The 17,575-nt window shown below is 44.0% G+C and overlaps 1 protein-coding gene across 1 annotated transcript in view; it reads left to right on the top strand.

The window, feature by feature from the left end:
- LOC134909835 (uncharacterized) overlaps positions 1–17,575 on the top strand; it is a 66,376-nt gene that overhangs the window by 30,838 nt on the left and 17,963 nt on the right. The window contains exon 3 of the mRNA XM_063917142.1: positions 32–67. Within this exon, the coding sequence (XP_063773212.1) occupies positions 32–67 (36 nt within the window). The remainder of the gene's footprint in view (positions 1–31; positions 68–17,575) is intronic.

Genomic DNA, 17,575 nt, shown 5'->3' with positions numbered 1-17,575 from the left:
TCAACTGTTATTTACCTTTCTCTTTCTCCAGGGTGCCAAAGTCCGGATTTAGACAAGTCCGCAACAGGTAAGTTGTATTTTTTTATATATACGTTAGAATTATAACTCTTATCAGTTCTTACACAAGTATAATTTCATATATTTCAACTTTACAACCCAAACCTCCCTTCCCAGTCAATATCTATACGATTTCCCTTGCATGCAATACAAAAAAAACTCTCGTCCAAGAAAATAATTTCTTGAAACAACCTTATAGAGTAACCCGGGTTCTCATATAGTTCATAGTTCTCATATAGTTTATACGTGCACAGTTGGGGCCCTTGATGACGTGACAACTAGCAGTTATTTGGGAGACTGTGGTGTTGGCAATCTCCCGATGTAGCTATTAAGACTATTGCAGCAGTTATGAATATACGCTATCTCTAGCTTCACTCCTTTAAACTATAGACAGTATCCTTGTAAATAAGCTCTCCTTCTGGTCTGATAGGATTTTAAAAGTTATAAGTCTCCACTTTATATTCCCTCTCTGCGCTGCTTCTTAATATGTGGTTAATCCTCTTTCATGAGCTGATATTTGTCTTTGTCACATATTATTGGCTCGGCATAACTGTATGAACTGTATGCCTTTACAGATCACCTGGTCGTCTAACCGGTTGGGGTTTTAGCATAAGTTACAAACCCAATTTGGCATAAATACTGAGCGTAGCAGTCATCATGGCATATAATACTATCATACTGATGAGTATTGGCTATTTCTGTGGTTTGTTTGTGAGATTACCTTACTTTATACAGACTAATCACTTTAATCGCTTGAAATAAATGAACAGATGCAGGATGCAGTCTCTCAATCTCTCTCTCTCTAATAGCTTGCCTGCTCTACTTTACTTGCTGGGTAGTATCGCTGCAGATTGATCTATGCATGAAAGAATATATCACTCTCTTAAGCTTACTTTCATCTATGTTTCATACTCAGTCTAGTAGAAATAAGTAGGGTGCCTGAGATCAATGCAATGGTCTGTATGAATGATGGCTTTGTCACGCCTCCTCCTCTGACCTCGCCCCTATAGGGCATAATGACAGGTTTCCACTCCCCCGACTCCTCCTTACTGTAGTTTTAATTGGTCAGGCTGCTGTGTCCCTGCCTCTCCACCACACCTCTTCAGTACAGAAAGAGTGACTCCCAGACACACACACTGCAGGTTATTTTACTTGCACCTTAGCACTGCTAGCGGGATCCGGTCGCCTCCTGAGTCCAGCACCATTAGGACGACAGGTGAGGTGCCGCTCCATCCCCTCTTCACTGCAGAACAGCCTTGGGCCTCTCCGGTCATCTCTCTCGCCATCCTCTTTACTGGCGGTAGGCAGCTTCCGCCACTAACCGCACCTCTCTCTCTGGCGAGTGCTTCAGACAGCGGCTCTGCTCGCTGGTCTCAGGCTGTACCCCTGCTCTCCGGCTTCAGGCTGCCTCTGCCCATTCGCTCAGCCGCTCATCCGCTCCTCTGCTCAAAACAGCTGCAGCTTGCTGAGGGTCCACCGTTTCATCTGTTTAACTGCTGGTGGAGCTGCTTCTTATATCCCCCCTCCTGTGCCTCGCGGTCTTCTGCTCTCTCCACTCACCGCGCGTGGCAGCTCTTTTCCATCACACGGGGACTCTCTCAAAATTTCCGTGGTCCCCCTCTGGTGCCTTGTTACCGCTATGCCACCACACAAATCACATTATATACTAAATACAAATATTACATTTATATTATATATATATATATTTAAATATCCATCTATACATCTGATAAACACTAAGCAGGGCTACATATGTAAACGCTAGAAGCCTTACAGGTAAAAAGGGGAACTAGAAGTCCTTGCAGCAAGCAAACAGTATGATATTATAGGCATTACTGAAACTTGGTGGGATGAATCTCATTATTGGACAGTCAATCTAGAGGGTTATACGCTATTCAGGAGTAATAGATTAAGTAAACAGGGTGGAGAGGTATGTCTTTATGTAAAGCCATTTTTAAAACCTGATATACGGGAAGATATTCACGAGGGGACTGGATATACTGTTGAGATGTTATGGGTAGAAATTGCATGTGGGGGAAAGGGAACAAAAAAGATAGTATTGGGGCTATGCTACAAGCCACCTGGTATTAATGTGTCTGATGATGAATGTTACTGAAGCAAATTGAAAAAGCATCAGGAGTGAGTAACGTAATAGTGATGGGAGATTTTAACTATCAAGAGATAAAATGGAGAAATGATTCATGTGATATTGCCAGGGGTAATATGTTTTTAAACACACTAAATGACAACTACTTACTTCAACTAATCGAGGAACCAACTAGGTATAATTCAATCTTAGACCTGATATTAACTAACAATGGGGAATTTATATCAAATATTATAGTAGGGGAACCCATAGAAATCAGCAACCACAATATGGTCACATTCAATATCGGTTTTCATAAGCAGTCCTATATTGCCTCACCTAGGACACTAAACTTTAACAAAGCCAACTTTGACATGATGAGGGAAGCTTTAAGGGACATTGAAAGGGAAATTTTGTTTCAAGGAAAAAATACTACGAAGAAATGGGAGGTATTAAAATCACTGCTCATTAGTAATACTCTCAAATTTATTCCCATGGGCAGCAAACAAAGACTAAAAATTCCAAATCAATGTGGCTTAACAAAAAGATTAAGGAACTAATGGGTAAAAAAAGGCGAACATTAAAAAAAATACAAATCAGACAGGAATGCGGAGTCATTTCAGCACTATAAGGTTGAAACAAAATATGCAAAAGATAAATAAGAGCGGCTAAAGTAGAAACTGAAAAGCTAGTAGAAAAAGAGAGCAAATCAAACCCCAATAGTTTTTTTTAAATATATCAACAGCAAAAGATTAAAGAGGGAGAGTATAGGCCCTTTAAAGGACAAGCTGGGAGTCTTAATAAAAAATGACTATGACATTGCAGATAAATTATCTCATTGGTATTTACAAGAGATGACCAAATGCAGGGATTAACACACAATCTCAACAAAGATAATGTCTCACTGCTAAGTGCTTATTTAAGTGAGGAGGTAGTCTGTGACTGATTAAAAAAAAATTAAGATTCACCTGGTCCTGATGGAATTCACCCAAGGGGTCTCATGGAGCTTGACTCTAAACTAGCAAGACAGCTATTTTTGATCTTCAATGTCTCACTTACATCAGGCATGGTTCCCAAAGACTGGCGTATAGAAGAAGTAGTGCTGACATTCAAAAAGGGAAGTAAAGCTGAACCGGGTAATTATAGACCAGTTAGTCTTACATCTATAGTGGGGAAAGTACTGGAAGGTATTCTAAGGGATAGTATACAGAAGTTCATTGAAGCCAATAAGGTTATTAATAGGAACCAAAATGGATTTGTGAAGGATAGATCATGTCAATCAAACTTACTAGGCTTTTATGAAACAGTTAGTGCGAACTTTGATCAGGGTAAGGTGGTGGATGTAATATTTTTAGACTTTGCTAAAGCTTTCAACACACTACCTCACATGAGACTTGTCTATAAGTTACAAGAACTAGGGCTAGGGAGCACAATATACACTTGGGTCAGAAATTGGTTAGATAATAAGGAGCAGCGCGTTGTAAATGGAACTTTTTTGAGATTGGACTGAAGTACTGAGTGGTGTGCCACAAGGGTCTGTACTTGGACCACTATTGTTCAACATTTTCATTAACAATCTAGCAGTAGATCTAGAGAGCATGGTGTCACTTTTTGCAGATGATACCAAACTGGAAGCATGGGCAGCAAAATGGAAAATGAGCTTCAATACAGACAAGTATAAGGTAATGCACTTTGGTAGCAAGAACAAAAATAACACCTACATACTAAATGGGGTAAAATTAAGGTATTCTGAACTGGAAAAAGACTTAGGTGTTCACATAGATAGCAAACTAAGCAGCAGTTCCCAAAGTAGGATTGCAGCAAAGAAGGCTAACAAGGTATTAACATGTATAAAGCGGGGAATTGATGCAAGGGATGAGAGTGTTATACTCCCACTATATAAATCACTAGTGAGGCCACATCTTGAATACTGTACACAATTTTGGGCACCATACTACAAGAAGGATATCCTGGAACTAGAAAAGGTTCAAAGGCGGGCAACCAAACTAATTAAGGGGATGCAGACGCTGGAATACGAGGAAAGGCTTGCAAGACTAGGCATGTTTACACTGGAAAAGAGGAGACTAAGAGGGGACATGATCAACATTTACAAATATATAAGGGGACAGTACACAGAGCTTGCGGGGGATCTGTTTTTGGTAAGATCAACTCAGAGGACACGTGGGCACCCGCTTAAACTGGAGGAGAGGAGATTTCGCACACAGAGATGTAAAGGTTTCTTCACAGTAAGGACAATACGTGTTTGGAATTCCCTGCCTGAGAGAGTAGTAATGGCAGACTCAGTCAGCACCTTTAAGAATGGGCTAGATAAGTACCTAATGGACAAGGATATACAGGGTTATGGTGCGTAGTCACGCACTACAGTTATAATAAAAAAAGAGGAATAAACACAACGGCTGACATTAGCAACAGTCAAAATTAGTCCTAAAAATAATACAGCGAAGGAGACCACAAATAGGTTGAACTTGATGGACAAAATGTCTTTTTTCAACCTCAGAAACTATGTTACTATGTTACTATGTATGGGTATGATTTCTGAGTTATTAACAGGGATAGAAATATCAGGTTGGTAACTACTATTGGCTGGTGGAAATTTAATTAATTCTGTTTTGGAAATATTAAGTTTGAGGTAGCGAGATGTCATCCAAGCTGAAATGGCAGAAAGGCATTCAGTGACATGACCCAAAACAGATGGTGACAAATCTGGGGAGGATAGGTAGATTTGAGTATCATCATGCAGTCAACCTGGACCTACACTACATTCTACAGCACCAAGACATTTCCGGTACCTATGCTAGGGTACTGTTTGACGATTTCAGCACGGCCTTCAAAACAATCGTCCTCAGCATCCTCCACCCCAAATTACTTCACCTAGGGGTCCCAGAAGCAACCTGTTCCTGGATAGTAGACTTCCTGACAGATAGGACACAGGTGGTGAAAGCGGGGGAATTCACCTCTCAAGCGCAGTCAATTAGTAAAGGGGGCCCCCAGGGCTGTGTCCTCTCACCCCTGTATTTCTCCCTGTACACAAATGACTGCACCTCAGAGGCACAATCAGTAGAGATCATCAAATTTGCAGATGACACCAATGTCATCGGCCTCATAAAGGAGGGGGACGAATCGGCCTATAGATGGGAAGTAGACAGGTTGGCCCAGTGGTGCAGACACAACAACAATGAGCTCAACCCCCTCAAAACTGTCAGGATTATAGTGGACTTCAGGAAGAAGTCAGCTAGTGCACCTCCGCTAACGATTGCTGACAGAGTGGTATTGCTAGTGGACTCCTTCAAGTTCCTAGGGACCACAATCTTTCGGGACCTTAAATGGGAGTCCAACGCTGACGCCACTGTCGGGAAAGCACAGCATAGGTTGTTCTTTCTCAGGCAACTAAGGAAGTTAAACATCCCACAGAAGCTTCTGCTCCTCTTCTTCGCAATTGTGGAGTCGGTACTGTGCTCCTCGATATTGGTATGGTACGGCTCCACGAGCATGAGGGACAGATGCAGGCTCCAAAAGGTGGTCAGAACCGCAGAGAAGATCATCGGGGCCGACCTTCCCTCAGTCCAGGACCTGTACCTGTCCAGAGCTAAAAAGTGGGCAACGAAGATAGTAAAGGACCAGCTACACCCCAGCCACAGCATGTTTAACTTGCTCCCTTCAGGCAGGCATTACAGGGCCATCCCCGCCAGGTCCACCAGAAGCCTCAAAAGTTTATTTCCCCAATCAGTCCGCCTGCTGAACTCCTTAACATTGACTGACTAGACGTACATATAACCCCCATGTGTCCCTACAGTATTCCTATCTGTATGACTTTACTTGCCCCCCCCCCTGCTTATCTGTTGCCTACTTGACTGTTGTATATATGGTCAATAAAGCGGATTCTGATTCGGATCCACATACTGAAATCCCAAAGAGCTGATTAGTTTGCCAAGAGATGAGGGATAGTTTGAGAATGCAGGGGACCTAAGACTGAGCCTTGAAGGAGCGATTAGATAGGTAAGATAGGAACCAAGAAAGGGCTGTGTCCCGAAGACCTTGGGATTGTAGTGTTTGTATTAGAAGAGAGTGGTCAACAGTGTCAAAAGCAGCAGAGAGATCAAGAAGAATAAGTAGTGAGTAATGGCCTTTAGATTTAGCAATGACCAGATCATTCACTACCTCAATTAAGTCTCTGTGGAGTGTTTGGCACAAAATCCTGACTGAAGTGGGTCCAGCAAGTTTTGTGAATTAAGAAAGTGTTTGAGGCGAGTGTAGGCTAGTCTTTCAAGTAGCTTGGAGAGGCATGCGAGCTGAGAAATGGGATGGTAATTTGAGAGAGTTAGGGTTAGAATTTTGTTTTTCCAGAATGGGAGTAATCACTGCATGCTTGTACAGAGAAGGAAATACCAGTAGACAGAGAGAGAGATTACAGATTTTAGTTAAGGCTGGGATGTGCGCAAGAGACAGAGCTTTACTGATTTGTGAGGGTATAGAATCAAGAGGAGAGGTAGTAGAGTAGGCAGATGAGAAGAGTGCAGATTCTTCATCTTCATTTTTGGGATCAAATGAAGAGAAAGTGTTAGAGGGTTCAGGAAGGGAATTGAGCAGGTCTCTGGCTGTAGAAAAGCATACCATTTCATTTCGGATCTTATCAATCTTATCCTTGAAATAGGAAGCAAGATCTGATAGTGGCTGGTGGGATTTGTGAGGGTGGGATAAGACGTGATTTAAATGTATTAAAAAGTCGCTTGGGGTTAGAGGCTTGAGCAGAGATGAGAGATTGGAAATATGTTTGTTTGGCAGTGTCCAGAGCATCACGATAAGAGTGGTAAATGATCTTATATGTGAGAAAGTCACTTGAACTACGAGATTTACGCCACTGATGTTCTACTTTACGTGAGAGTTTTTGTATGTGTCTTGTGAATTTAGAGTGCCACGGTTGACATCTAAGTCTACGTGGAGTATGATGGGTAGCCCGAGCCACTTCATCGACTGCTTTTTCTAGAGTTTGTAGATATAGCTGCAGATCAATTGATCTGCAGATATATCTAAAGCCAGATTGGGCAGTGTGTTATGCAAACACACTGGCCATTCTGTTGTGACTGACATCACAAACTGTGTGTCCATTTACATGCACACACCCAGTTCAGCCATCAATCACTGACGGCTGTTGCAGCATGTGTACGGGTGGTCAGCTGACTGCCAGTACACAAACAACAATGCACCAATAAATCTGTAAATATATTGGTCATCGTGTGTGCTGCAGGGCCAACGCGATATGTCTGTGAACCACGGCGTGAATTAATGTTGTGTGAGGATGATGTTAACCAGTGTGTTTGCACAACAGACTGCCCAATCCGGCTTTAGATATATCTGCAGATCCATTGATCTGCAGATATATCTACAAGTGTGTACCTACCATCAGTGATCTCTACAATGGCAAGATGTCATCGTTATTATCATCCTCACCCTCATTAGTGTTAACATCATTCTCACACAACATTAATTCATCCTGGCTGGAATCCACCATTACTCTCTGTACTTTGATGTAATTGTCAGTAAAGGTCTTCCTCATGGAATATGTAGTTAATTTTTATGGACTTTATCTTTTCCATATTTTGAGGAAGTAGCCTTCTAAGCCAATCGCTGACAAGGTTCCCGATTATGCTGAAGACCATGTCTGAGTACACACTGGAGGGTAGGCAATTTAAGTAATGAAAAGCTAGTTTGTACAAGGTCCTCCAAATTGCATTTTTTCACTTCTAGTAGTCAAAGGGACTCTGTGACATGCCTACTTGTATGCTGTAAATAAAATAATCCTCCACCATTCTTTGGATGTTGACCATATCAGATGGAGTTACAGTAGAGGTGTCACTAATTTTGGACAATTGTTTTAGAACTGGCCAGTTGTCAAAATGTTGTGTTGACTCATCTGCATCTCCACTGAGTCTACTGAGAAGCTCAGTTTTTTCTTGGCAGCAGTTGCTAGAGAAACTAAAGGAGAAGACGTCATGTCATGTACCACTTGAGCTGACAACTTGCTTACCAGAAGCTCTTTGCATCTCTTAAAATCTGGGGAATTTGGAAAGAAAGACATAATGTAGGACTTAAACCTAATATCAAGAAGGGTCGCTAAAATGTAGTGATCCAATTTCAAGATGTTGAAAACCCTTGGATCCTGGCGATTTGAACAAAGGACTTGATATATAAGTCCAACATACTTAGTGGAATCGCTTTGCTTCATCTACTCCTTCAATTCCTCTAGCTGCTTTTCCAAAAGTCTAATTAGGGGAATCACCTGACTCAAGCCAGCAGTGTCTGAACTCACTTCACAGGTCAATACATTGATTGGTTTCAGCACCTTGCACAACATGTAATGTATTCTCCACTATGCTGGACAAAGGTACAGACTACCTCATTTCCTAATGTCATGGTTTGTTGTGTAGCTTTGGATGGCTTGTTGCTGTTCCTCCATCCGAATTTCACTTTGTTACCACCTCTTGCTTCAGTTAATGGCAGGGCAAATTAAACTGTTCTTGCAGCTGTTGCAATCGCCTACATGCTTTGGGCCACAGAAAGCATCTCCTGCATGCCTCTGTCATTTCTTAAAAAGCTCTGTTCCACCATGTTGATTGTGTTGGCAAACCTAATACTAGCATAGCCATCTCGGCATCAGTGATCTGCTGTGTGACTGCCAGATGTCATACTTACTTCCTCTTGCAAATTAATGTTAAACAGTCAATTGTTTGAAACAAATAGTAGTCTTTGTCCCCTTTTGGGATGAAGATCCACCTCCAGGAGCCACAGCAGCAGGCCTAGCACTCAAGGATTCTTCTGAGGAGATTGCAGGTGCTGGGATTTAGCTGAGAAAAGGGCAGTAGCTGATGCTGGACTGTTTGTTATTTTTTTTAACATACGTTTCTGATTTTCCCCAAAACTTTCTATGAACTCGCTGTAAATGATGTAACAGGGTGGAGGTTCCTAAATGGTTAAGGTTCCTACTTTTTCTTAATAAGGCTCAACAAATGTTATAGATGGCTAGACAATTGTTGTCAGGATTTGGATAAAAACAAATTCCACACATAAGAGGTGGCCATGACAATGGTCTTCTTATCATGGGCAATAACTGCTTCACTGGTGTATGATTTACACAAACAACAACAACAACATCATCATCATCATCATCATCATTAGCCAGGCTTCAGCTACACAAATATCCCTCTCATCCTCTTGCACTTCCACAGTGGCATCCTCAAATTCTGTCACCAGCTATACTTGTGCCGCTCATCCCCACATTTGCAGAGGGTGCAGAAATGTTGGATGTTTCTCAATGAGTACAGTATGAGAAAGGTCAGGCTCAAACATAGTACTCGTGAACTTAGGGGTATATTTACTTTTTGTCGATTGTCATAATTTTCCATCGATTTCAGATTGATTAAGATGTTGGGCTTCCAGGGATAAAACACACATTTACTAACAATTAAAAATGTATATGAAAATCATGTTAGTAAATGTGTTTTAGCCCTGTAAGCCCAACATTGATATCAAACTTAATCAATCTGGAAATAATGGAAATTGAATAAAATGGACCTTTAGGTAATATACCCCTTAGACTCTCCTCAGAGATTTGGGATGTTTATGAGCACACAGTTTGTTTTACTGCCTTAGTGATTTTTTTCAGCATTGATTTTCCGGTTTTAATTTTTTTGACAAGTCTTCTAGACCCTGAGTGATAAGGTCTTACATCATCATGAGAGGCAGAAGATGATGCCTCACTAACAGTTGCACAACCAAAACTCAGAGTCCGAGACTTTCCTTGCCGCTGTGTGAGGTCAATTACATGTGGCCAATTTTATGTTTTCTGCAGTAAACTTACCCTTTATTAAGGGTGTTTTTGTCTTTACCAATGTAACAGCTTTAGTAGATGACGTTGAAGGACTAGTATCATCATAACTGGTGCAAGCAGCTGCAGCACTAGTATTTGGTTGTTGCTCCTGCTCTTCTCTCGACTGATTATAATTCACAAGGTTTACAAAATAAAACTTTTTTTATTTTTTTCACAAATGGCAACTCACACTGGGAACTCACAGTGCTTATATTTATGTGAATGCCGTGGGGTATGGCACCTACAGCAAACACGCGTTGTAAAAAAATAAATACTTTTTTTTAAACTTTTCATCAAAAAAGTCAGCGGGTACTGTGCACCAAAAAAAGGTTAATGTTGCTGCCCTGTATTAGGAGCTCTGCGCTGCAATGTATGCTAAGCAGTGACAAAAAATACACCAGTGTGCACCAAAGGTTAATGCTGCCTTTTATGGAACTCCAGGCTGCAATGTAGAGACCCGGCAGTGACAACCCCCTGTGTACACTGTGCAGGGTTGACACTATCCCTGTATTAGGATGGAGGAACTGGCAGTAACAAAAAACAACAACATTGTGCTGCAGTTAAGTTACATCATCAGTGTGACAAAAATGCAAGTATTATACTGTAGATGTTCCTTAACTGCACTATAAAAAATAAAAAGAATGTTTTGCTAACTGCCTACATCCATCTAGCTCAGCCAGTAGTTAACTAGGGACATGTCAAACAGTAACTCCTTGCTTTACAGCTGCTTCAGCAGCAGTGAGCAGTGCACCAGTGTGACTGTGCATGTGCACCAATAATGTTGGTTAACAACAGTAACACTACCCTTAGGAGTTCTGGGCTGTGTACCTGTAAAGTACTGTTATATGATATATTTAATATATATTTATTAATAACATATTAATTTCTGCCATGGCAGCAGGGCCGGACTGCCCATCTGGCAATTTTGACATATGCCAGAAGGGCCGATGGGCAGGTGGTCCAGTCCAGTTCCACAGAGAGTCTATGGAAGGCCTGTGGCGCAGCCTCTGGCTCTCTGATCAGTGCATTTGCATTGTAATGGCGGCATGCCGTGAGTGCACACCGCTTGACTCACGGCACGACCCCATGTGTCGTGTCTGCGCGCACCCCTGGGACAATCGTTACCATGGTAATGAGGGCATGCCATAAGTCCACGCCCTCCCAACTTGCGGCACGCTCCGTGAGTCATCTCTGCCCCCCATCAGGACATGTGTGCGCACGTCACACATGCTAGGGCCTATTCGGAGCCCAGGCCATCCCTGCCTGGCAGTCTACTGCATGTGCTCTCAGTCTGGGGTCTGCTGTGAAATTCCGCCTGAATCACTGCGTGAGGGACTTATATAAAATGCAAAACCCACAAGATCTGATGACTCATTCCAGGAGGGACAAACTGCAGTGAAACACTTTTTACTATCAATTAAAACACAGGTAACAGCAATCCTTGATTGAGGGAAGTCCAGGAACAGAGCATTTTATCCCTCCTAGAATGGGTCATGTTGGGAGGCAAAGACGGAACTACCGGTGCTGCAGCCGGTGCATTGCACCAGGGCCCACCACAGTTAAGGGGCTCGCAGCTGGCAGCATTATATGCTGCTGCTCTACACTGTGCTGCAGGCCGCCAGTTCCCTGAGTCTGCTAAGCTGCTGTCTACGCTGTGGTCCATGCCGGAGGGCGAGAGGCCCGGTCAGAGTGAGAGGAGGGGCCACCATCCTTTTTTCTCCCCTCTCCACCCTGTCAAGTTGGCCAGCAGCTGCGGTGTCTGTAGCTGCATGTGAAGAGCTCTGGCTTTGTGCTGCTGGGGACTGTGTGGGGTACGAAGGAGAGCGGCGGCTTCGTGAGTGACAGAGAGCTGCAAATGTGTGTGTGAGGAGCTCTGGCTGTGTGAGGATGAAGATTCACTTCAGGTGGCACAATACGATCTCACAGAGAGCGAAGATCATGCATGACATGTTTGCCCTCAATAAGGTGTGGGGCCTTCAGGGGGATGGGCCTGCTGGGCTCCCTTTTATTGGGGTGCAGGGACAGCCCTTGGGTGGGGGATGGGCCTGGTGTCACTCAGTGGCGGAAGTACCGGAGACAATGGAGTCGATCACTGCCGGGCTCCAGCAGTGAAGGAGGCACGGGCACCTTCTCCATTGCCACTGGTGCACTTCAATCACTTACAGTGAGTGTATGAGCACTGGCATGGCAGCTCTCAGTCTCAAATTTTTTTTATATTGCTTTTGTTGTTTGGGGATATTGGGATTAATTCCCTGATATTAGCTGCTATAACTTTGTTTAATGATGGCGCCAGGTGTATAACTTCATTAAAAGCATCTGTGTGCCCCCTGTGTGTATATGTATATATGTGGCTGTGTGTGTGTTGTATATATGTGGTTCTGTGTGTATATGTATACATGTGGCGGTTTTTGTGAGAGATTGTAGAGATATAGTGCAGCAATGTAGTGTACAGCATACAGTATATTGGAATATAGTGCAGTGATGTTGTGTAGTGGATATGGGAACACACTCCTGTGTAGAGAGCATGTGAGGCAGAAACTGCGGGGTATTTGGGGCACACAAGGGGGCACATGGGGAAAGCGTTGCTGTGGTGGGAGCACAGGTACTCCCTGCATCAATGTACTAACTGCCTCGTTTTTCTTTAGCGGGCAGAAATAGGGCTGGGAGGCATGTTGTTGGAGAGGCCAAAAGCATATTTTTGATCCTGGGCCCACAACTCGCTAGTTCTGCCACTGTTTGGAGGTATGTATTTTATTTATTTTCTATATGATTTGAACAAGCATCCAAGGTCATGGCCGCTAAACCTTTTGGTTTTAAGTCTGCATTTGAACGGGCACTGCACATGGATCCATGGGTGCCCACACCCTCCACCCATAATGATACCTTCCTTTAACGGTGTCCTGCATTGGCAGGTGCTGCAGAACAGCAGGAATCACTGGGTGATTTATTCATGCACACTTGAGATGTTCCTGGAGACCTGTTGGCAGAGAGAAAGGGGCCCGGCCGGTCCCTGCATATGGTCTTCTCTCTTAAGCCGCCTTTGTATGTAGTCAAAACTCTAGTTACAAAATTATTTATATTTTCTTTTTCTTTTAGATACAGTATGAGAAAATATTGTTCCTTGCACATTATAATTCATTGAGTTGGCTGTATCCTTGTATAAATTAAACCTGATGGTTATGCTATGTACTCACAGGGCTCGTCTGTTATCTTAGCCCTTGGCTGAACGCCACTGGGTAGTAATAAATTATTCACAGTCATGTTTTCATAAATGCACAATTCAAAAATGTTACAGCCTCTGTACAAATAGTTATGGCAAATGTATTGCTCTATGCCAAACTTGTGCTTCAATACTTTAGACTGTTTAGTTGTGTTTTTTGTGTACAAATCAGTGGCAGATCAGTGGTAAGGAGAAGATAAAATGGATGTAATGCAATGCTATGTGAGCTGATTAAATATATTAATCAAAAGAATATTTATATATGTAGTTTTAGAGTTATAGGCCCTACACATTAGGCGATATAACTGAACGATATGAACGTTCTCGTTCATTCATGAATGAGAACTCATTCATAGTCTTCAGTGTGTAGGCACCAACGATGAATGATGCGTGGCCCCGCGCTCATTCATCGTTGGTACCGGGTCGCTTATACATGCAAGCCAATATGGACAATCTCGTCCATATTAGCTTGCAGTGCTATGGAGCCGGGTGACGGTGGAGTGAAGAAACTTCCCCCCATCACCATTCCCCCCAGCCGGGTCTCATCTGCCGTATCAGCCATCGGGCAGCTTGGCGGTGGGTCGTCGAATGTGTAGGGCCCATTAGAGAATAATAGGAAATTGTACCAATTAATCTCTGTAGTCCCGACTATAAAAAAAATTTCAGTTGGAAAAAATAGGGGCTAATTGGATTGCCACCCCCCCTAAAAAAAATCAGCTAAAAAAAGGAAGAAAAAAAAGTGAAACACCTCCCCCTCGTTTTCCACATTTGAAAAATTTTCACAGCTATTTGGATACCCCCCTAAATGTAAAAATTTATTAAATGTCTACTAATCTCAGTAATGAGTTAAAGCAATACATTTAATCAAAGCGAGAGACACCCATTTGTAATATCCATCCCTGGTTGCCTCCAAAATTTAATGTATCCATCATGAGCTCTCCTTCGGTCTCCTTTCCACTACCCAAACACTTTGCCTACAAAATTGTCATCCTTCTTGCTACAGAACTAAAAAGCCAATACGCTCCTTTCCTCCTCTCCTTCCTCTGCTTGCTATTTTGACCCCATTCCCTTGCATTGCCTTCAGTCCATCCTTCCTTACACATGCTCCCCCTCGCCCACATTGTGGATGTAGACCTCTCTACTGGTAACTTACCCTCATCCTTCAATCATGCTCTAGTCTCACTCATTCTCAAGAAATCATCACTTGACAAAGCTCCTCCCATTTTCCTTCAAGCACCTTGACTGGGTGTTTAAATCCACCTTTCTCTACTAGAATTCTCTCCTTTCTGCACTCCAGTGCAGTTTCCAATCCATCCATTCCACGGAAACTGCCCTTACCAAAGTCACCAATAACCTCTTCAACGCTAAATATAAGGGCCTCTACTTCATGCTTATCCTTCTGAAACTCAGCTGCCTATGACACTGCCAACCACCCCTTCTCCTGGAAATCCTCTGGAGCACCGCACTCTCCTGGTTCACCATGTATGTGTCCAATTGTACATTCTATGTCTTCACATCTACCTATACCTCCACTCCTCTTCCTTTTTCTGTTGGCATTCCTCAAGTTTCTTTCCTTGGACCACTTCTCTTCTTCCTCTATACCAGTGATGTGCGGTGAGGTGAATGACTGGGGAGGCACACATGGGGATGGGGATGAGTGTTGGGAGCCTGTATCACCCCCTACTCACAGTAACTCTCCCCTCACTACACTAAGCTACAGTGTCCATTGACTTTCCTACCTGCATCCCTGTGTCTTCTCTTGTTGCTGCTGACTGAGCTCCGACTACAGTGCACTTCCTGGTCAAATGACACATCCAAGTGTCCATCAGTGCACAAGGCCTGCCCCCACACTCAGAGACATGCCTCTATTAGCTCCCTTTCAGTGGAGCTTTACTACTCATGGTGTGACCCTGCCCCCCGCTCTGCAAAGCAGTGTCTGGATATAGAACTGAGGCAGAGCTGTTACTGCCTGATCTCTCACCTCCCTGCAGTTGCAGGGATCTCCACAAAGCTGGTGAGTGTTAACTATAAAAAGGATTATTATAAAGAAAGATGTTTATGTTATAAATATCTTCTTTGTGTTATTCTAATCGCTTTTATATAAAATCTCAAGAGTTTGACAGGGAGTATGACAGGAGGCGGATCAGCCTCCCCTGCTTGCCCTGACTGCACGTCCCTGCTCTATACCTCTTCCCTCGTAGTGCTTATCAATAACATAAGTGTCCTCATCCACAGTTTGCCCTTTATAATAATTCTTAACAAGCACTACTAACCTAACAACTAATATTTTGTGAAATGCTATATATTGATATACTTAACATTATAATAATGAGTGCCAAAGCTGAGTACCCTAAACTTCAGAGCAATGACAGAACTACTGGGAGTGCAGCCAAAATGTGGCCTGGAGATAAAGTGGGCCCAGAAATGCTGGATCAATCCACCTGCTCTATCCAAGGCCCTGTCTTTGCTCTGATAACAGTGTGAAGGCTTTTCTGAACTGACACGTACTTGGGGCCTAATTCAGATCTGATCCCAGCAGCAAACTTTTTCTCTAATGGGCAAAACCATATAAACTGCAGGGGGGGGGGGGGGGGGGGGCAGATATAACATGTGCAGAGAAAGTTAGATTTGGGTGAAGTGTGATCAAACTGAAATCTAAATTGCAGTGTAAGAATAAAGCAGACAGTATTTACCCTGCACAGAAACAAAATAAACCACCCAAATATAACTCTCTCTGTACATGTTATATCTGCCCCACCTGCAGTGCACAATGGTTTTGCCTATTAGAGGAAGATTTTGCTCATTGCTGCGAACAGGTTTGCATTAGGCCCTTGGTTTCTTTTATAAAAATACAAAAGTCAATATAATTGTTGAAGTGAAAGAACACTGTTGTGCCCAACATAACATTTCAGTGAGAGCTACCAAGACGTGGTTTGCAATCTCCATACATCCTATAATTTGGAAGTTTAAACTCCAAACTGACTGTTCTTACCAGCTGGTGGTTGTAGAAATACAAATTCCAGCAAGCACATTGGTGGCAATCCATACTATCACTTGCAGTGGAGAAAGTGTGCCCTACAAGTGTTGCCCCCTAAAAATGTAAATATAAATAGATAGTAGTGCCCCTTTTATCTAAATAATGAAGTAACATTTGTCCATTTATAAGTATGAACATATAAATAAATAGATAATAATCTCCTATATAATAGCCCTGTGTGCCTGGTTCTCTAACACTGGGTGGAGTCACAGGGCTGGCCGGAGTCACTGAGCCCGCCCATCACACGTGCAGCAAGTGTCTGCTCCGAGTGCTGCTGCCTGTCCATCTCGCCCCTCCGCCATCAGCAAATCCGACTCCCTCTGGCCGCAGCTCCAGCCGAACAACAGCTGCCAGCATACACACTTATGAGGGACGAGTGGCGCAGGAGAAGACTTTCATAGCCCTCCCTGCTCCGCGCACACACACCCGCCGCCTCCTCCACGCACGGCGACAGGGGTTCAGGGGGTCCCCGGGGATGACGTACACACAATATGGGGCTGCAGCACCTGCACTCTTATGACATTTTTACACTTATCGCCTGACCGCCCGCCATCCCGCCTTAGCCTGTCACTGGGTTCAGCCTGGTCGTGCCGCTGCGCCTGTCCTTCCCACCGGAACTGCCGCAGATGCCGTGGGAAGGGCAGGACACCAAACCTCTGCCCCAGCCTTCCTGCCGGCGCCGGACCCAGGGATAGTGTCAGTGGCGTCAGAAGGGGGGGACCCGCACCAAGGTGTCAGCTCTCCTGCTGTGACAGGAGCCGGGTGCTGCAGTGACGTCATCTCCTGCATCACCCGGCTCCTGTCACAGAGAAGAGCCGGCACACACACTCCAGTCTCCGGGGGCTGCCAGCATCTACAGGCAAGCTGGAAACACCCCCGGAGCGGGAGAAAACATACCGGAGGCCACGCCCCTTTCACAGCAGGCCACGCCCCTTTTCGGCCGGCGGGGGGTGGTGGTGCTGAGAGATGTGTGTAACAGTAATACTGACTGCGCTCCGACACCCGGTGACGCCTCTGGACACTGTACTGTTTACCAGCCTGCAGCAGCCGCCCACAGCCCCAACGGTTAGTCCCTCCGGCCATCCTACCCACTGATTCTATGTGTGGTCGCCACTTTACAAATGTCTCCCCTTCTGGTGTCCACCCCCTCCACTACTTTCCCCCCTCTCTTCATCAGCTTCCTCACTGGGGACCCTCCCTGCCGCCCCGCGTCTCTCTATCCCCTCCCTACCGCCCGCGTCTCTCTATTCCCTCCCTACTGCCCGCGTCTCTCTATCCCCTCCCTGCCGC

Source organism: Pseudophryne corroboree, chromosome 4 (genome assembly GCF_028390025.1).
Source record: "Pseudophryne corroboree isolate aPseCor3 chromosome 4, aPseCor3.hap2, whole genome shotgun sequence".
NCBI classification, from domain to species: Eukaryota; Metazoa; Chordata; class Amphibia; order Anura; family Myobatrachidae; genus Pseudophryne; species Pseudophryne corroboree.
Note: the sequence above shows the minus strand (reverse complement) of the source record. Positions and strands in the feature narration are given on the sequence as shown.